The 20,609-nt window shown below is 44.7% G+C and overlaps 1 protein-coding gene across 4 annotated transcripts in view; it reads left to right on the forward strand.

Annotated features, from left to right (window-relative positions):
• LOC111146611 (syntabulin) overlaps nt 1–19,630 on the forward strand; it is a 72,929-nt gene extending 53,299 nt beyond the window's left edge. For all 4 annotated transcript variants that reach the window (XM_022502243.1, XM_022502241.1, XM_022502240.1 and 1 more), the window contains 4 exons: nt 8,467–8,569; nt 14,704–14,907; nt 16,365–16,514; nt 18,050–19,630. In XM_022502243.1, coding sequence (XP_022357951.1) covers nt 8,467–8,569; nt 14,704–14,907; nt 16,365–16,514; nt 18,050–19,154 — 1,562 coding nt within the window. In that variant the 3' untranslated portion in view covers nt 19,155–19,630. The remainder of the gene's footprint in view (nt 1–8,466; nt 8,570–14,703; nt 14,908–16,364; nt 16,515–18,049) is intronic.
• The last annotated feature ends 979 nt before the right edge of the window (nt 19,631–20,609 follow it).

Raw genomic sequence — 20,609 nt, forward strand, 5'->3', positions numbered from 1 at the left:
AAATGTTCACTCCCCCTGCTTTTTGGAAGTTTCTTTAGATCGCTTTATTCTTTCTTTCATCTGCTTTCTTGGTCAGCAGGTGTATTCCCTGTGTTTCTATCATCAAGACAGGTAGTTGAACCAGCCCAAGATGAAGGAGTGAACAGATAGAGATGTCTTTGACCCTCTCTGTCCTCTTGGGCCTCGTCTCCCATGCTCCTTCCCTTCTTTCTCAGACCTTCAAAGCTTCCTGGCTCAGGATACTGGCCTTTGGTAAGAATAGGTCAAGCAACCTACGTGCATTTTCCCTGGGACTTACTTAAAGTGGGTTGTAACCCAGGAGCAACTCTATAAAGACATTTGGAGGAGGCCATGGAGAGTTTGTTTTAGGACCACAGATTTTTGAGACATACTCTGTTGTGCACACACACACACACACACAGTAAAAAATAGAAACATAGTCTCCACTGATAAATGGCTGAGGAAAAACCTTTTTTTTTTTTTTTAATTTTATTTATTTGTCAGAGACAGAGAGTGCACAAGTAGGCGAAGTGGCAGGCAGAGGCAGAGAGAGAAGCAGGCTCCCCGCTGAGCAAGGAGCCCGATGTGGGACTCGATCCCAGGACCCTGGGATCATGACCTGAGCCGAAGGCAGCGGCTTAACCCACTGAGCCACCCAGGTGCCCGGAAAACCACCTTTTGTAAAGAGCGTTTGTAAGAACGTTTGACTTAAGTAGGATAAGGCATGTTGTATTGTGGGTCTTTTTAAGGGAAAGATGTTTAAAAGCTTTTTCTGGCCTTCAAGCCACTGTACCAGTAGTTCTAACTAGAAATTATAACAACTAACATAGATTGAGTGCTTGCTACATGACAAGCACTGTTCTAACTTTCTTGTATGCATCGCCTAATTCCTGAAATCCCTTAACGATGCTTATTATTAATATCTTTATCTCCATTTCACAGATAAGGAAACTAAGGCAGAGAGAAGGTAAATAATTTGCCTAAGCCTTTACAGAGTTAGTAGAAGAGGCATGATTCCTCAAACCCAAGTGACTTGACTCCAAAGCCCTTTTAACACTACTTTAAATGGTGTGATTGCTTTTTACTATAAAATGCTTTTTCTTTAAAAATTTTAGATCTTTTTCAAAGGAAAAATTAATTGCCCATTATTTTAGTGTATCCTATCATTTTTTTATAAGAAGAGTAATAAGCACATGGTTAGAGGAGCGAAATGGCTCAGAAAGATATAAAGTGAAGATAAGGGTCTCTTTAGATCCCTACCGTCCCATTCCAAAGGGAAACCACTATTAACAGATCTTTTTTTTAATCCCTCAGTGAAACTGTTCTGTGGATGTAGCCAGTTATATATTATTTAAAGATTTATTTATGAAGCAGCAGACATGCCGCACCCACTATTCTGCATCTTGTTTTTCTTATCTAGCCACATGGCTTTGAGATGTTTTCATTCATCACGGACAGGTTCATGTCACTTCTTGATAGGTATTCTCCTAGGTGGCTGTACCACCTGACTTCACCAGTCATCACTGATGGGCATTTAGGTTGTTTGTTCAATGCTCATGTGCGGGAGAAATTTCTCCTCACACTCTTCTTGACTCTTATCAGAGTGTTTTTCTCAAACCTTCAACAGAGCTAGTATTCTCAAACTTAGATTTTTAAATTTTTTGCCAATCTGATAACTGAAAAAAATCTCCTTGTTTACATTTACATTTTTTATGTTACATATGAGATTGAATGTCTGTCCGTGTGTATTGGTCATTTATTTTTCTCTATATCTACCATCTGCTTGTTCATGTCCTTTGCCCATTTTTCTGTTAGGGTTTTCTTTTTTTTCCAATTTGTATGAGTTTTTGGTAAATTAAGGAGATTGCCATTTGTCTATCTTCTGTTGTAAATATTTTCCTTTGGTTTATTATTTGTCTTTAACTGCTATTTTCCTATAAGGAATTTTGCTGTTATGTAGTCAGATTTTTTAAATACAAAACTATCTTCCAAATACTTTAAATTTGAACTTCCTTTTGTTTTTAATTGTGTGTGTGTGTGTGTGTGTGTGTGTGTGTGTATTAAGATTTTATTTATTTATTTGACAGACAGAGATCACAAGCAGGCAGAGAGACAGGGAAGCAGGCTCCCCACCGAGCAGAAAGCCCGATGCGGGGCTTGATCCCAGGACCCTGGGATCATGACCTGAGCCTAAAGCAGAGGCTTTAACCCACTGAGCCACCCAGGCGCCCCTAATTGTGTATATATTTATGCTTTTAAGTTTATGGTGGCTCCATCCATTAAACCTCAATCATAATGAAGGTAAATCCTTTCTAAATTATGATACAAATGAAAATGCATTTATACTTTTTCAGAAAGTCTTCTGTTCTGAAATGCAAGAAAACTTGCGTATATATATCCAATCGGTTTATTGATCTTTTGATCAAATATCCCTTTTCTAAGATAAATGCCTATAGGGGTTCTAGAGAATAGTTTGCAGAAACTAAAACAAAAATCCTGTTTACTTTGTGAAGCATTTCTTGGATTCACTTGCTGGGAGCCCCAGAGCTTCGCAGCTAAGAGTCCGTTCTACAGAATCTACTTTAAAGAAGCTTTTTTTTTTTTTTTTTTTTTTGTAAATAGTGTCTTCTTTAATTACATGTGTCCACTTCTCCAGCTGCTCTTTAATAGCTCTGCTTGGCTTCAGTGGAAATGGCTCCTCTCCTCCCTAGAGACCTTTAAATAAAAGATCCGTGTATCTGTGTGTGTGTTGGGGGTGGGGGAGAAGGGATGGGGAACTATTTTTTTGTTTTTGTTTTTTCCCTTTTTAATTTGTTGCTCTGTTTGAGGTAGGGATGTAGGTGGCCAACCTGAATTAATTTGATAGCTTTGTGGTGACAAAGGATAAAGAAAGGTTTGGGGTTGCTTCAATCAGTGGTTTAGAATGGCTTAACACAGCTTAGTAGACTCTGTTTTCAGAGGCTTGTGATGTTCTGATGTCTGAGGACTCCATAGTCTCCTGAAAGCAAAAATAATAATGTCCTAAGAGACCAGTTGGCAGGCAGTGTTTCAAAAAAAGAAATCTAGTTATCAGTTTTTGCACATACTCTTTTTGTTTCCATTTTTCCTTCCTTCTCTCATTCCTGGCCTCACCATCACATGCACAGAATGCTTATTGCCCTAACATGAAAAAGAGTCATGTCTCTCAAGAGAACCAGCGGTACTACAAGCAAAGGCCACCAGAGTTTCTGGAGGCCAGGGAGCAGAGCTCACTAGTTGGAGAATGCCTTCTGCCGCGGGATGTGCAGTCACCAAGACATTGGCATCAGGAAGTAGAGGTCATCAGGTTAATCCACTGCTTTCAGTCCTGGAATCCTGCTCCACCAACGCCAGCAGCTGATCAGAGACAATACTGATGAGGATAACTTAGGCATGCATTTAAAACTCCCTTTAGCTGTTCAAACACAAGTCTGCGACAGCAAATACTGTGTCCTGCGCTCTTTCCGAGTATTCTCTGTGACATCAGATTCGAGGTTAGTTATCTACACACAGGCACGTGGAGACAAACACGCTCTTGACCACAAAAACTGCTTTAGGCTAATGCCATCCAAAAATATATGCGATGCAATATGAAATTTCTTGAAATTGAGCATATCCTTTGGCTTAAAAATTCTTTCAGGCATTGATTCTAAAGAATAGCAGACAAGGGGGCACCTGGGTGGCTCAGTTGGTTAAGCGTCTGCCTTCAGCTCGGGTCATGATCTCAGGGTCCTGCATTGAGCCCTGCCTTGGGCTCCCAGCTCAGCGAGGAGTCTCCTTGGCCTTCTTGGCCTAAGTACAAGTCTTGCCTCCACCTCTTGATAGTTGTCTCCCCTTGTGCATGTCACTCAACTTTTCTGCCTCATCTGCAACAGGGACTGATAATTGTCCCTACCTCATAAGGTCTGTACTATCATGGGAAGTAAATGAGTTGATAAGTAAATATGCTTAGAATGGTTTCTGGCACATAGTGTTTGTTACTCATAATAGAAAAATTGAACATAGCCTATATACTCACTGATTTAATAGAACACAACACAGGGGCACCTGGGTGGCTCAGTTAAGCATCTGACTCTTGTTTTCCTCTCAGGTCGTGATCTCAAGGTTGTGAGATCGAGCCCCACTTCATACTCTACACTCAGCACCGAGTCTGCTTGAGTTTCTCTCTCCCTCTCCTTCTCCCTCTGTCCCTCCCCCTGCTCTCTCAATCTCTCAAATAAATCTTAAATATATATATAAATATATCTTAAATATATATTATATATATGTGTGTGTGTGTGTGTGTGTGTGTGTATATATATAAACCTAAAATGTAGTATATTTTCAAGATATTCACATATTAAAAGAAAAGCAATTAGGCTACATAGTAACGTATTAACTAGGAATGCTGAGTAATTATACACCAAAAGGTTAACTTTAGTTATTTTTTGGTGATGGAATAATAGACCGCATTTTGTTTTGCGGATCATTGCTGTTTTCTAAATTTCCTACAAAGGAAATGTGTAATAAAAGTTGTCTTTTTAACCCCTGTAGGAGAAGAATGGCTAACATTTATTGAGACCTTACAAGGGATCAGGTAGTTTATATGTGTGTGTGTGTATATGCATGTGTTTGTAAATACACACACACACACACACACACACACACACACACACATTCCTTGCTTACAATAACGTTAAGAGGCAGAATCCATGATTATCATCTCCGTGTAACAGATGGAGAAACTGAAGCGCAGAAAGGTGAAGTAACTTGCCGGAAGGGCCCCATCTAGTGAGGAGTAGTGGTGGGATTTGAACCCGGGCTGTCTGACGCAGGGCCTGTGTTTTTAGGTTAGGTGCTGTTTGTGTATGGTTTGAATAATATCGATGATACTTGAGCTACAATCCCCACAGCACTAACCTAGTTGCACACGCTGATTAAAGGAAACGAGTACAGAGAGCCTCTCCTTCCTGGAGTCTTTGTTGCCAGCTGGAAGGTAAACTGGTAGGGGACTTTCAGATCTCCAGTCTTCCTCTTAGTTATCTTGCTTAGTAAATGGAAAGAGTTTGCGTATCAGATAATGTAGTACAATTGACCTTTCTGCGTATCCCTTAAGAAGAGTGTATTGACTTTACCTTGCATTAACCAAACTGAAAATACATTTTAAAACATTGCAAAGTGAAATGGTGTTAAGTAGCGTCGATGTTTTTCTCTATCCTCTTACTCAGTCCTGCATGCAGCCGCTGGGTACCCTTCATGAATCTTCTAACCTCTTCCAGAAGGTAAGATAGAGAAGTATAGAAACAAACGTTGGCCCCGCCCATACCTAGGAGTCAATATGTCAAGTTCCAATAGCAGTGAGGTGGAGAGGGAACTCGACCCTTCAGTTCAGAGTACATAATTACCACAGATCAAAGGCATCTTGAGGAAACAATGGATTTTCAGCGGTTGTCTGGTCTGTTTCTGTTGTAGAATTTCTGTTTTTATTCAGGTAGTTAAGTTATAACTGGTGGGATTTTGCGTTTCTTTTAAGGGATGAAAATTGGGTGTTTCGGAGTCATAATCTTACGTTAGAAAATCATCTCTCGAGCCTGGTGGCTGCACCCACAGGATCTGTTTTTTGAAAACTGTCTGCCTTTATCACTTAGTCACTAACCTGATGATTTCCTAGCAGACAGGGCCGGTGGAATTAGGAGGTCAGGACTAGCATATTGCCGGATAGCACTATCAATCATGAATCCTTGAGACTGTAAAAAACTGGGGTTTAGCTAGTGCGTTACTCAGAGGGAACTAATTACATTTGGGGAGCCCGTTACAACATTAGACAGAGTCTCTGAAATCCGGAAGGAATAGCCACTCTCAGTCCTGATAAACTGCCTAATTCTCCTGGACTTCTGTTGGGAATTAGGATTCACTGCCATCATCTGTGCTAAGCGGCCATTTTTGGTGTCTTTTCCAGAAGAGGATGAACTTCCAGAGAGGTGCTGGGAGTCCAGGAAGGGACTTCTGTCTCTGCCCTGCCATTGCCTTTCCTTCTAGCAAAATTAATACAACTTGTCAGCGAGAGGATCTGTTCACCAGTGGGCCAGTCTGGCCGCATCTTGTACCAGTGGGTCCTCTTGGGCATTAGGGAAACAGGAGTATATAGTGTATCCAGGAAGCTCCCCAGTGCCCTCCTTCTTCCCACTGCCCTTTTTTTTTTTTTTTTAAGATTTTATTTATTTGACAGACGGAGATCACAAGTAGGCAGAGAAGCAGGCAGAGAGAGAGTGAGGAGGAAGCAGCCTCCCCGCCGCGCAGAGAGCCCGATGCAGGGCTCGATCCCAGGACCCTGGGATCATGACCTGAGCAGAAGGCAGAGGCTCTTCCCACCCAGGCGCCCTTCCCACTGCCTTCTTGAAGATGCAGCATGGTGTGGAGAAGTGGCATGGAGACTTGCTCCTGACCAGGATTTGTCCCCCACAAGCCTTGGGCAAATCAGTTTTGATTTCTTCAGTAGTAGAAAGCGAGATTGACGTCTGCTTTACAGAGCTGTCAAGATTAACAGATACAAAGAATAGAAAACTTGTCCTAGAGGGTCTGGTGCCTAGTAGGCACTCAATAAATAGTTATTATTTTGATGATAATTATAGCTTACTGCTTGTTAGAAACTCAAAGGTTTTTTAACACGGAGGACATGGGGAGATGGAGAAGAGAGGGGAGTTGAGGGAAATTGGAGGGGGAGATGAACCATGAGAGACTATGGACTCTGAAAAACAATCTGAGGGTTTTGAAGGGGCGGGGGGTGGGAAGTTGTGTCAGCCTGGTGGTGGGTATTGTGGAGGGCACGTATGGTATGGAGCACTGGGTGTGGTGCATAAACAATGAATTCTAGTACACTGAAAAGTAAAAAATAAAAAATAAAAAAAGAAACTCAAAGGTTTTAGGTCATTCCTATTTTTCTCAACCCAGAAATGTGAGCTGGCTCTGGGTTCTAGACCAGAAGAGTCACGAACTGTTGTAGGAGTTGAGAGATAAGGTCAAATAAAACTGTACACCTAGATTTATTTTCCAAAAGCTTATAGAATTTTACCTTTTTTAAAAATCGTCTCTTCCTTCTTCCCATTTGTTCTTTTTTTGCCTCTTCCACTCTCCTTCACTCTCCAAGGCAATCCATGGAATAGTTCTATTATTACCATTTCAGAACTCTGTATGTTTTTGTTAGAAATGAATTTATATTAATTATTCTGCCACGCAACATGTTTCTAATTACATAACAATCTGTAGTCTGTACTCAAAATGTAACATGATTTTGTAAACTAATGAACAATCTCCCTCCTCCTCCCCCAACTACAATGTCACACATCCCTCTAACCCCAGTTTCCATCACTGTCACTGTGAACTTTCTTCATTCTGCTTGGAAATGTTCAGTTCTGGCTTTTTGTGAAGGATGTGTTTTTTTTTGTTTTTTTTTTGTTTTTTGTTTTTTTAAGATTTTATTTATTTATTTGACAGAGAGAGACACAGGGAGAGGGAACACAAGCAGGGGGGAGTGGGAGAGGGAGAAGAGGGAGAAGTAGGCTCTCCAGTGAGCAGGGAGCCCAATGCAGGGCTTGATCCCAGGACCCTGGGATCACGACCTGAGCTCAAGGCAGACGTTTAATGACTGAGCCACCCAGGTCCCCCGTGAAGGTTGTGTTCTTAGTAGAAAAGCAGCAGGGGCGCCTGGGTGGCTCAGTGATTTAAAGCCTCTGCCTTCAGCTCAAGTCATGATCCCAGGGACCTGGGTTCGAGCCCCGGGTCGGGCTCTCTGCTCAGCAGGGAGCCTGCTTCCTCCTCTATCTCTGCCTACTTCTCTGCCTACTTGTGATCTCCATCCATCAAATAAATAAATAAAATCTTTAAGAAGAAAAGCAAAGCATCAGAGCAGTCAGAGTCACTCATCAGAAAGCAGGTTCAAGGACATGTCTGGAACCCTCCTCACTGTCCTCCCCGCTGCTTCTCCCTGGCTGATTCTCTCCAGACCTAAAAGGGCCAGATTCAGGAATGGCTAGCTGACTGCAAAAGCCCAAAGATACACTCTTCTGGAAAAACGACTCTGGGACTGACAGGCATGCTCTTCCTTCTGCCTTAAGTTTGGGCCAGAACGTTCCTGTGGCCGAGGGAGGGCTGAGGACGCACAGGAAGAGCCCTGCGTGTCTGTCCCCACCTCGGCCACCAGGGAGTGTCCACAGGAAGATCGGTCCTTATGAAACCAGCCCCGGTGGGCTTCTAAGCTGTGTTTATGAAATATTGTCCTCGTTCTCGCACCTTCTCTTGTTTGCTTTGAGGAAAGGGGCTGAGAGCCGGGAAGCTCTGGAATCCTGCCAGTTGCTGAGCTGGAGTGTGCCCCTGCGGGGACCTGGGGGCCTGGCCAGGCAGGGAAGTGGCCAGCCTGTTCTCAGGTTTCTTTCCTTCACGCCTCTCTCTCTCCCCCTTGTTGTTTTTCAGGTAGTGAAGCGGATTTTAGCTCCTCCAGCAGCACGGGCAGCATTTCCGCTCCTGAGGTCCATATGTCTGCCCCGGGAAGCAAGCGGTCCTCTTTTTCACGCAAGTAGGCACGGTTTCCTGCTCTGTAATTATTAAGACGCTTTACACAGGTGACTTTACCTGTCCTTTACGTTCCTGTGGAACCACCTGGATGAACTGTCAGTTCATATTTTGTTATTACTCAGTGAGCAGTTTTTGTTTTCTATAATGATTTGAAATTGGCACTTTTCACTATCTTCCCAGCTGCGGTCACAGGGCTTGGCCAGGGTATGTCTGCCCGTGGCCGTCTCTCATCCAGGCCTTGGCTGTGTGGCCACTCACCCTTCTCTCCCATCCCCTTCCCTCACTCATCTGTGTACTTACCTGGTATCCAGCTACCAGTTTCCACTTCCTACCTGCCTCTCCTTCATGAATCTTTCATCTCAGCTGTGAAGCCTCTGACTTCACCATTTCTTTCCACTAGCTGAGTTTGCATTTTATCCTCGTGAAAAAGACATAGTGAGCCCTGATTACTCCCAGTGTTCACTTGGGGAAGGGGTGAAAAGAGAATAAAGTTCATAGACGTGGTGGCCATCACCACAAGAGGTGTGAGAGCAGAAGTGCTACAGATGTGGGCTCTGGAGCCCGAGCTGCCTGGGTGTGAGGGCCCGCTCCACCCCCTACAGTCTGTGTGGCCCTGAGCAAGTTGCTTAACTTCTCTTTGCCTCAGTTTCCTCATATAAAATAGGGCTACAGTCATACCCACTTCGTAGGGTTTATTAGTTCATACATGTAGAGTGTGGGTCCGGCTTAGAGCGTAGCAAGCATCAATAGATGTTCGCCATGGATGCTATTTGGGTTGCGGGAAGAGAGGGGCTGTGGGAAGTCATGAGCTACCGTTCACATTTGGTGGGAAAAGTGGTAAGCCTAGGATTCTCTTCTACTATCAGTGACCTTATTCATTCAATAGGTATTTACTGAGCATCTACTATGAGGGTCTAGAGATAGGGCAATAAACAAAGCTTCATGGAAATTATATTCACTAGTAGGAAAAGAAAGACAATAAATACATAAATAATAAAATTATTTTTTAAAAAACACACAGAGAAAGGCCACTGAGACTAATAGGATATATGGCATGTTTAAGATAGGCTGTTTCCAAGAGACCTCTGTGATACAGTGAACTCTGAGCCAGGGACCCAAACAGTTCAATGGAGTGAGCAGCAAGACCTCTGAGGATGATTTGTCTTTAGATTTTAGGCAAATCCCTTCACTTCCGTGGGCCACAGTGTCCAAGTTTGTAAAAAGAGGGTTGGACCACATAATTTTTAAGGTCCCTTCCTTCATGGAGAAAAACTGATTAGTTACTAAAAAGTTGCATTCTTGGGATTCAGCAAGCAAATATTTCCTATTTCTCTTCAGTGAGCAGAACATTTAGCCAATGTTTATAAAGGGACCTCTGAGACACCATAGTGCAGAGTTTTACTGTTAAAAACAAAACTGAAGCCAGACAAAACTGTGACAAAAGAGTGAAGTCCACAATGAAAAAGCACAGTAGTTCTAGCCCCAAACATAATCTATTTTGGAAATAAAGTACCTCTAGGACCACAGAATATGAATATAAACATTTTCTGTTTAAATCAGTTGTGGCTTCCTCTGAGAATAAACCATTTATCTAACCCATTCAAGAAAATTAGCACATACATATAGTACAAGTCTCAAAGAGCAGAGAACAAGAGGAAAAAAGAAATGGCCTGTCAAAGAAGCCAATTTTATTAAACATTTCAAAAGAATTTGTGTTTGTGGTTAAGTTCCAAGGTAATGTCCACAATACTGAGTGACTTAGAGAAAATTGTCTAGTCTGGAATCTATGGTTTCTCCAAGTGACTAAAAACTGATATGTGAAACCTAAAATAGCTAAGTAGAATTATGTGCAAATCAGATACATGCTTAATAGATGGAAAATTGGAATTGGCAGTGTTCTATCTATTATATTAACTTTTTTTTTTTAATCAGGCCCAGGCACAGAGCATAGTCAGTAGATTTATGTGAGGTGGTATCTTGGGCATTTCACGTAATTTTTGTGTTCTACAGGGCTGTGTATCGAGGACGACTCCCCTAGATGGGTTGGGTATCCTTGTCAACCTTGTAATAGCTTATGATCCTTTTAAATGGCTTGTTCCTCCTATAATAAATGAATTTTCTCTGTGGAGAATCAGTTTCTGGGAGGAAGGTGAGCAGAAGCATTGGATGAAGGGGTGGGAAAAGTAAGTGACAGGTGGAGCTGGTGAGAATATTTTTGGTGGGATTTTAAAAACAAGACTTAAGGATTTACAAATGATCTCTTCTTACAGAAGGCCAACTCTGCTGACATTTCTGAGAAATTCTTTCTCTCTCTTTTTTTTTTTTTGAGGATTTATTTATTTATTTTAGAGAGAACGAGAGAGTGAGGGAGAGGAAGGAGAGAGGAAGAAGGAGTCTTAAGCGGACTCCAGGCTGAGCTCAGGGCTCAGTCCCATGACCCTGAGATCATCACCTGAGCCCGAATCAAGAGTTGGACATTTAACTGAGTGCATCATCCAGGTGCCCCTGAGGAATTCTCTTTCTTAAACTAAAATCCTAATCTGACCGAGCGCAGATAGAAGTGAGAAAGAAAAAAAAAAAAAAGGTTTGGAATTTGGAGTCAGAGAGACATGGCTTGAGTTTAGCCACCAGTATTTATTGGCACATACGCCAGAGCTCCGAGCCTTACTGCTCTGGAAAATGGGGTAATAGTGGCATCTTCCTCACTGAGTTAAATGAGCTAACGTATGGGTGCTTAACATGATGCCCAGAATTTTGTAAAAGGGTCATAAGTGGATATTTTCATCAGTAATGGTAAGAATAATATTGATGGCCATGAGGATGAAATGATGACGGTGGTGGTGATGATCGTTTTATTTTGCTCGGGCTACTGTCACAAAAGAGCACAGACTTGGGGGCTCACACAGCAGGAAGTCACCCTCTCATAATTCTGGAGGCTGGAAGTCCAAGAGCCAGGTGTCCGCAGGATTGGCTTCTTTGGAAGCCTCGCTCCTTGGCTTAGAGATGGCCATCTTGCCTCTGCTTCATCAGCGGAACCTTCTCTGTGCCTGTGTCCACGTTTCCTCTTCTTAAAAGGACACTAGGCGAATTGGATAGGATTTAATTGGATTTCATTACCTTTCTTAAAAGCGATGTTTCCAAATACAGTCACATTCTTAGGGACTGGGGGTGGGACTTCTATATTATGAATTTGGAGCGGGGCACGGTTCAGCCCATAACAGTGACCGTGGTGATGACAATGATAATGGTAATGTTGCCGTGGAGTAAAGGACAGCATCAGGCGAATAGACATTCTCCTTGGCCCCTTGTGAGGTTCCCTTCTTCTCTTTCTCTTCATTTCCATTCACTGTATTCAGGTGTGCAGGAGGGGGCAGGGGCAGCAGAATTCTGTCTCCTCCTTGTGGACTGCATTCTTCTTGTCCACCACACCGAGGGGTTTAGTGTGGGCTGAGGAAAGTAGCATCGCGTTTGCCCGGCCATGGCCATGGCGAACATGGACCCCTGGCCTCTCCTTGAAAATGTTTTGCCATGACTTTGTACTTCCATGTGTTAGCCTTTGAACTGAACTAAATGTCAGGAATAAGACTGATACTTTTAAGCATGTAGTTTCTTTTTTATAAGTTAGCTATTATATTCTAACCACTCATTTCCTGAAATATAATTGAAGATTTAATTGTACTTTAGTAGTGTTTAGTACTTGAAGGGATTTTGCTTCATTCAGTATACCAGATGAGTTCTTCAAAATCCCCATCTAATTTCATTTGTATCTTAATGACTGCTCTGCAGTAAAAGTCAGTGGTGAATTCTTCAGGTAATAACCACATCCATAGCCAGTACCTACATACCGTTTACAAACCCCAGACAATATATTCTCTTTGTGTAAAGTGAGGAGACATTTCTTCAGAGTTAAAAAAAAAAAAAATCTGTATTTAAATCTTAGTTCGGCTGTGCATTTTTGGACCAGATTTTCCCCTGAACCACAGTTATTTCACATAACTGAATACTTAATGTAATGTAAATGAGAGGTAATAATTGTACCAGCTTTATAGCATGGTGGTTGAAATTAAGTAAAACTGTGCTCTCAAAGCATCTGGAACAGGGCTAGGGTCTCAGAAGGTCGTTAGTGAAGGTTGACTCAGAAGGGGATTGCCCAGGTCAAACTCAGGGCTAGCTCTCTACTTTCAGCCCTGGCTTGTAGTGGTTAATCCTGCCTATTTCTCACTGTCACATTCAGAAATAGTCAGGCCAGCTGACTAGGCTCAGAAGTGAAGTGTGGAGAAGCGGATCCAAGCCAGAGCCCGTGTTCTTTTCTGCTGCTCAGCCCAGCACCCCTGGGCTGCTGAAGTTGATTTGTCACAAAGCCATCAGTCCATCTGTTCCATATAAAGTGTCCCCTTCTCACGAAAAGGAGGCAGAGACTATCTGGATGATTTCAAAAGGAAAGAACTTTTTAACTTTAGAATTTGGTGATGTTTCATTTATATGTGATTTACTGGGTTGACAGCTAGTTGAAATTACATTTGATTTTAAATAAGTACAGTTTTGGAGCCAAGTTTACCCACACGCACACGCACATTTACACACGTTTCTCATTGACATGCGTCCGTTGGGTGCAGCTGTACTTGAAACTGCAAGGGCAGGGGGTTGGTCAAAAAGCAGTACTTCTGTATGAAAGTATCTTGTTCTCTTCTGTTTCCTTGTAATGTCATCAAGAAATATTCCTGACACCGAACTGTTATCCTATTTAAGTAATTTCATCATTCTCAAGTTGCTTCCTTACATAGTGGGTGTCAAATCTCTGGAAGTAAATGAATAGGGAAGTCCAAACAAGTTGATCCTGTCATACTATCCTGCAGCTGAATCGCCCTTCACATCTTATCAAACGCACTCGCATGCATTCTTTGATTCACATCAACTCTGCGAGGGAGGCAAGAAAGGTTATTACAGATCCCCTTGTATTAAGTAGCTTACTTGCCTAAGTTCCTAGTAAGTGGCAGTGCCAAGGCTCCAACCCAGTTTATTCATTTAATAGTCATTATTTCAGGAGCTCCCACCATGTGCCAGCAAGTAGTGGGGACAGAACAGACTATGCTCCGGCCCTCAGAACGCCCTCATCTAGCAGGAAGGACACACAGTGTGTGTTTGTGATGCCATGAGATAAATTTCAGAGTACTAGGGACCACTAAGGAGCCCCATGTACATAAGTCTAGAGAAGGAAGAATCCAGGAAGGCTGCCTGGAGTAGGTTCCCATTGGTCTCGAAGTTGGAGATATCCCAAGGCTTAGCATAGGGAGCAGGAGGACATTCTAGGCAGAGAAAACTGTAAGTTCAAACACATAAAGGTGATGGAGAGCTTGGATCATCAGGAAACTGTAAGTTGTTTGGACTTCTGGAATACAGAGGGAGGAGGGAGGAGTGGCAGAGGATGGGTTGGATGGGGAGGTGGGATTGGACCTCATGAGGCATGGGGGCAGCCATGACAGCCATTGAGGACAGTGACATCCAGTTCCATTTTGGAAAGGCCACTCCAGTTGCTGAGGGGCCAAGACGACAGGCCAGGAAGCCAGAAGAGGGCTGTTCCACTTCAGCAGCTAAATGATAAAGGCTGTGTTAAGTCATTGGGGGTGGAAAGAAAAGGAAAGAAAATAGGTGGTTTAACTATAGACTTGAGACATTTGTGTGGGCTATGTTCATCTCTCCTCTTTTCTCTTCCTCCTCTGTGGGCAATCCCCTTTCTCTTTATCCTCCAAATGAACCACCCTGGTTTTCTTACCCCAGCATGAGCCAAACCCAAACATGTTGAAGCTGAAACAGGTGTCCTGGCACAGCCTCCAGAGGGGATCTCAACCAAATCAATATTTGACATGGGGTGTGCTCTTAACAGCCATTTGGGATTAATCCAAAGCAAGCTTTATGGTCAGAAACTATTTGCACGAATGGCAGGCGATGAGGTTGTCCATGCTAACGGCAGATGGAAAGAAATCTCGGGCAGGTGGGAAGAGGGCTGCTCAGAAGGACAGTTTGCCAATAATTATGTTGCCCTTTCAACTCTATGCATTGGATTTCCTTAGTAGTAACTAGCATTGGAACCCTGGTCGCCCCAGGCATGTGAACATTTTACATGCTTTCTCCCAGCCGAGGGCCCCATGGGCGGAGTAATGGAGCTTCATCATACAAGTCTGGCAACAGCCCGCCCTCCCCACGGGAGAAGGACTTTCTGTCCATGCTGTGCAGGAATCAGCTGAGTCCCGTTAACATCCATCCCAGTTACGCGCCTTCCTCCCCAAGTAGTAGCAACTCGGGCTCCTACAAAGGAAGCGACGGCAGCCCAGTCATGAGGTGAGTGGGCTCCAGGGTCTGATTTTGCTCTCCTCGGTAAGTTTTCTTGCAAAAACTTAGAAACTTAAAAAAAAAAAAAAGGTATATAACTCTTGAGCCTTATTCTGTGGTAAAGTCACTTCTCTTTCCTTTCCCCAACTCAGCTAATCCCTCAGGGCAGCTGCAGAAAGAACACAAAGCATAGCTTAACAGTTCGGCTTAACAGTCCGAGGAGTGACAGGCCAGGGAGGAAAATGGCACAGGGGCCGTAGGGGGGGACCAACGTCTTTCCCTCAGAACAGGAAAGAGTCATTCAGGGGTTGGTTCATTCATTCAAACATCAGATAGGGGTTGAGTACCACATTGTGCCAGGCACTGTGTAGAACACTGGGAACGGGACAGTGAATGGCAGAGAGGGACCCTGGGCTTACTGCCCGGAGGACACTAAAGACATTGCTCATCTAATGATAAACACATTTAAGGTTATCCTGTGAGTACCGGTTGCTGTATGTGTTTTTAAGAGGTCAGGAGGGGATCCAGCTCAGTCTGGAGGGATCAGAGGAAGCCTCCCTGAGGAAATGATATTGAAATGAAATCTGAAGGTCAAGCAAGGAATTAATTAGTCTGGGGGTGGGGGCTGGGGGGCAGGAGGTTCTGGAGAAAAGGACCTATGCAAGCTAACGGGCCACAACAGAAGCGCTAGAAGGTTGGAAGCTGGACACGGGTCATCTTGGACGGAGCGCATGCTCAGGGGGAGCAGAGCCAGTGTAGCGGCCTGGATGGGCTCCAGAGTCGGGGCAGATGCTGCCAACTTTCCTCCCTCGTCTTCTTCCTTCTGGGTGGTCATTCTCGCTCATCGCTCTGGTCAAGCAGGGATGCCCCGAGCTTGGCCAGGCCTGAGAGAGGCTGACATTCCAGCTCAGGAAGTTTTTTCGAACCCTGGGCACCTCTCTTACAAACCACACTCTGGTGACGGTGCAGTAGCCTTTACCCATTGGAAGAAGGAAACTTCCACCAGATCGGCACCCTCACCCAGGGATTGATCAAGAAACAATTTGAATCCAGCTCCTAACAATCAGAATGTTTAGGCAGTGGCACACTGTGTGGAAAGTCAGGACATCTCACTCTCGCCCCCCCACCCGCCCCACTCATTGTCCTCCGATCTAACAGTGGGTTACTCTGAACCCACAGGCAGGCCCGTGCACAATTGTGCATTATTTTGTATGAGCTCATCCCTAAGCCATAGAGAATCCTCCCTCTCCACTGTCCCCACCTTCTCCACAAACACCCTCCCCACAGTCTCCCAAGTAACGTGAGGTCCTAAGTTGGCAGGTAGGTTCCAGTCCCCCTTCCCAAGTGAAGCACCTTTACTGAGGTTGAAGACCCCCGGACACCGCTGCCATTCCTTCTCAGGCTGTTAGCTGTGCCCTAACTGTTCTCACAGAAGAAGGAACATTTCATTGCTTGGATTGTTTCAGGCGCTCTGGAAGGTACATGTCCTGTGGTGAAAATCACGGTGTCAAGCCCCCAAACCCAGAGCAGTATTTGACACCTCTGCAGCAGAAAGAGGTCACCGTGAGGCACCTGAAGACCAAGCTGAAGGAATCAGAGCGGCGGCTTCATGAAAGGTGAATCTGTGTGTCTTTCACCCCGATGCAGGACATTTTCTTTTCCCATCAAGTAAAATCCAAGCCCACGCTCTAGAGAAATAGACAAGAAGAAAAATGATTTCACTGAATTTTTGCCAAATTCCTTAAATTGGTCTTTCAAAAGAGCCATTCCATGTTCCTGCCTGATTTGCTCCTTCAGGAGGTTGAGGGACCCTTTCAGGTTAGAGGGGATCCCCTGCTTTCTCTAGGTGTGTACGGCTTTGACGTGAAGTGTTGGGCGTGAGCGTGGCTATTTTTACATGGCAGGAACACTGGCAGGAACAGTCCCCTACTTCCAGCAGAACGGGTCACACAGAGGGGCCCCTCTCAAGCCCTGTTTCTCTCTCTGAGAGTGTGGATGGCCTGTGTATTGTGATTCCTGCAGGCTATTTCTGAGCTGAAGGAAGAGGTTCGTTATTCTTGGCTAAGTGTTAAGGTAAAAAACAAAAAACCCAAAAAACAGCTGGTGCTTAAGAGATCTTATCTCAGAAAAGACCTTTGACATCTTGGGCAGGCCAGATTTTCTGCTTAATGATTTTCCCCTGGAACATTCTGGCATAGCCACACCAAGCTCTGACCAGGGTAGTGTGAACTCAGGGTGAGGGTAGCATGAGTCAGACCTCACTTTCTGGAAATCTTTGTTTACGATTTGGGGAATCTACTGGAGAGGTTGAGCAGTCATGGCAGGGAAGCATGGGAAGGCAATGGAACTGGAGAATAGTCCGATCTGAACTAAGAGAAGCAAAACTGACCATCCCTTCATACAGATCACGATCCTGACTGCCTGGTCTTCATATCCACGGAGACTGTGAGGACTTGTATTTACACTGACTGTGAAGAAATGAGAGGTCAGGAAGAATTTTTCGACAAAGATCTTGAGATAGGGTCCTGTGAAGGATCTGAAACAGTGAGATGGATCTTCTTCAGTGTCGGATGGCTCCCATATCCTCTTCCCTTGAGAAGAGTCAGAATAATCAGCTTTTCACAAAGTCTTTGCGACATGCAGCATTTTTTAATTTAAAAAATTTTCAGATTATTCTATGATCAGAACAACGCTGCAGGGCTAAGACTTAACCAGTCTGCCTTGTGTCTGTGGTGGATGATTAAAAGTGAAACGAACTTTCCTTCCACACGGTGTAGACGTAGGAAAGGGTAGGCGATGGATGTACAAGCAGGCAAAGAAGCTCTAATGCATTCCTATAACAAAATTTCAAATATTAAGTACTGAACAGAGGATGGTGCTTATACTTGCCACACTGCCTGACAGGTAGTAAGCCCTCAGAAAGAAAAACCATTTTTTATTCTGATTCTAGTTATTCTCATTTTGGCTATTTTACAAATAAGGGGGGACAGTTCCTGGCTAATACCTGTGAGGAAAAAAACCCTCAAAACTGATTTAACCTCTGCGTTTCAAGGGGAAGAGCATGGGCTCTTGGCTGAGTGTGGGCATGGCCGTCTGTCTGCCCGGCTGAAAGCCGACACTTCCCTTAGCCCCGCTTGTCTTCTCCCCGCAGGGAAAGCGAGATCGTGGAGCTCAAGTCGCAGCTGGCCCGCATGAGGGAAGACTGGATCGAGGAAGAGTGCCACCGCGTGGAGGCCCAGCTGGCCCTGAAGGAAGCCAGGAAAGAGATCAAACAGCTCAGGCAGGTCATCGAAACGATGCGGAGCAGCTTGGCTGATAAAGATAAAGGCATCCAGAAATACTTCGTGGACATAAACATCCAGAACAAGAAGTTGGAGTCTCTGCTTCAGAGCATGGAGATGGCGCACAGCGGCTCTCTGAGGGACGAGCTGTGTCTGGACTTCCCCTGCGATTCCCCGGAGAAGAGCTTGCCCCTCGGCACCCCTTTTGGCAAGATGGCGGATGGGCTGGCTCTGGAAGAGCAGGTCGTGGAGGAAGGGGCTGACCGCGAGCTGCTGGTGGGAGGTGGCAGGGCCGATGGCACAGATCTGTTTGATGGGATGGTGACAGCCGCCACCGGCGAGGCCCCCGACCTGGAGCTTCTTCGCTCCCCGCGTGGTGCCGAGGCCCTGGAGCTGCTCCCCCTGGCGGGGGGTCAGGAGGAGGGCGGCGTGCTGGTGGAGCAGGCCGTGCAGACTGACGTGGTGCCCTACAGCCCCGCGGTCTCCGAGCTCATTCAGCATGTGCTCAAGCTCCAGGACCCCTGCCCCTCCAGCCCGGCGTCTCCCGATGAGTCCGGGGCTGACTCGACCGAGAGCTTCCCGGAGTCCTTCTTGGCATGCCTGGTTGATCTGACGCCAAGAAATCCCAACTCCGCCATCCTTTTGTCTCCCGTGGAGACCCCATCCGCCGCGGGGGGTCCGGCGGCCCCTGCAAACCGCCTCATGAGAGAGCTGGATTTTGCAGGCTCCGTGGAGGAGAGACTGGACGTCGTCGTCCCACTGCCGCGGGGGGCCGCCGGGAGGCAGTACTGGAGCAGCAGCTTCCTGGTGGATCTCCTGGCCGTGGCCGCCCCCGTGGTCCCCACGGTTCTGTGGGCATTCAGTACTCAGAGAGGGGGGACAGATCCCGTCTACAACATCGGGGCGCTGCTACGGGGCTGCTGCGTGGTCGCCCTGCATTCGCTCCGCCGCACCGCCTTTCACATCAAAACCTGAAGAGAAGTTGTCACCGTGTCCCAGTCTGTCCCGTGTCCCGTGCTGCCCTGGGGTGGGGGGGGAGGGGAGGATGGGGGGAGACAGCGGGTCAACCTGTGGCGGTCTGTGCTCTGTCGTTTTGCTCCTCGGTATTTGATTTGCACTATATTTAGTTGACACCTGTTCGCTGTCTAAAACGAGAGGTATCTTCAAAGGCATGGAGACGTGGTTCAAGTTCAATGTCCCACCAGGGGTAGAGAAAGCATGCTCCTGACCCTGCCGTGTCGTCCGAGGTACCTGTGCTTCTCCTAGTGGTTCAGGAAGAGAAAATGCAGAGTTTGCACTTTCAAGACAGCTTCTGTAAGGCCGGCATGTTCGCTCCTTGCTTCGCTTTGTGCCATTTAAAAAATGTGTAATTGTTACAGCATTCCAGTGGTCTTGTGCACAGCAGGGGACTGTAACCAAAAATAAAACTGTACTCGTGTAATTGGTTTGAAGAAGTCTTGAATAGCTCCTTAGTGTCTTACTTGGGGTTGATAAGGTTTGAGTGTTTGGGGTTTTTTTACTAAATGTAGCTCCAGAGTCGTAAAATGGCTTGTTTGTTCCTAAACCTGTTAATTGATGAAACTGTATGTAAGTTCACAATGTATTAACTTATTTTTTGCTTATTATATAGTGTTTTATTGGGAATTGTTTGTAACCATACACTTCAGCATGATGAAAATAAAGATTAGTGTTTCCATTTAAATAAATGTTTTATCCTCCTGTAAAATAATTATCTGTTTAGTTTTACTCCTGTATATGGTAAGAAAGACTAAATGGATAGGTCCTTTCTTCTTTATCAATAGGGGTCTGTAAAATGGAATTAACTTAAGGAATGAGAAAGGGGAAAATTATTAAAGAAAGGTGAGGTTTCCTACTGTCTTTAAAAAAAACTTTGCTTCTGAATAAAAGTAGCTTTGATTGTTTGCTCTGAAATTACTCATACTCTTGTTTGGTCATATATTTATTCACTAAGGATGTGTTGAGTATTTGTAGAAAAGTTGGGTTGATTTTTTTTTAGTATGTTAGGGATACAGAGAGGGAGAACATGCTAATACTGTATGCTTCCTCCCCTTGGAATGATAGGATGAAGGTGGGTGGGTGGCTGGGAAGGATGAGATAATATTTGATTTTATATAACCTTATTTATTCCCCACACTAACCTTGTGAGGTGGGTATTAGTCTGTTTTACAGGTAAGGGAGCTAAATCTCAATGAGGTAAACCACTCACAATTCCATGGTTCACCTCAGAAGCCAGATGTTAAGTGTCTGCAAAGCAAATGTTTTTTTCCACTATAAAAGAAAAAAGAGATGGGCCTAAGTTTGCACCCAGAAACTCTCCTCTAGCACTTACCACTTTTAAATATACTGTGTTTTTACTTGATTTACTTGATTATTGCCTATCTCTCCTACTAAAGTATTAGGTTTCTGAGG

This window comes from Enhydra lutris, unplaced genomic scaffold (assembly GCF_002288905.1).
Source record: "Enhydra lutris kenyoni isolate GAN:26980312 unplaced genomic scaffold, ASM228890v2 scaffoldscaffold14, whole genome shotgun sequence".
NCBI lineage: Eukaryota > Metazoa > Chordata > Mammalia > Carnivora > Mustelidae > Enhydra > Enhydra lutris.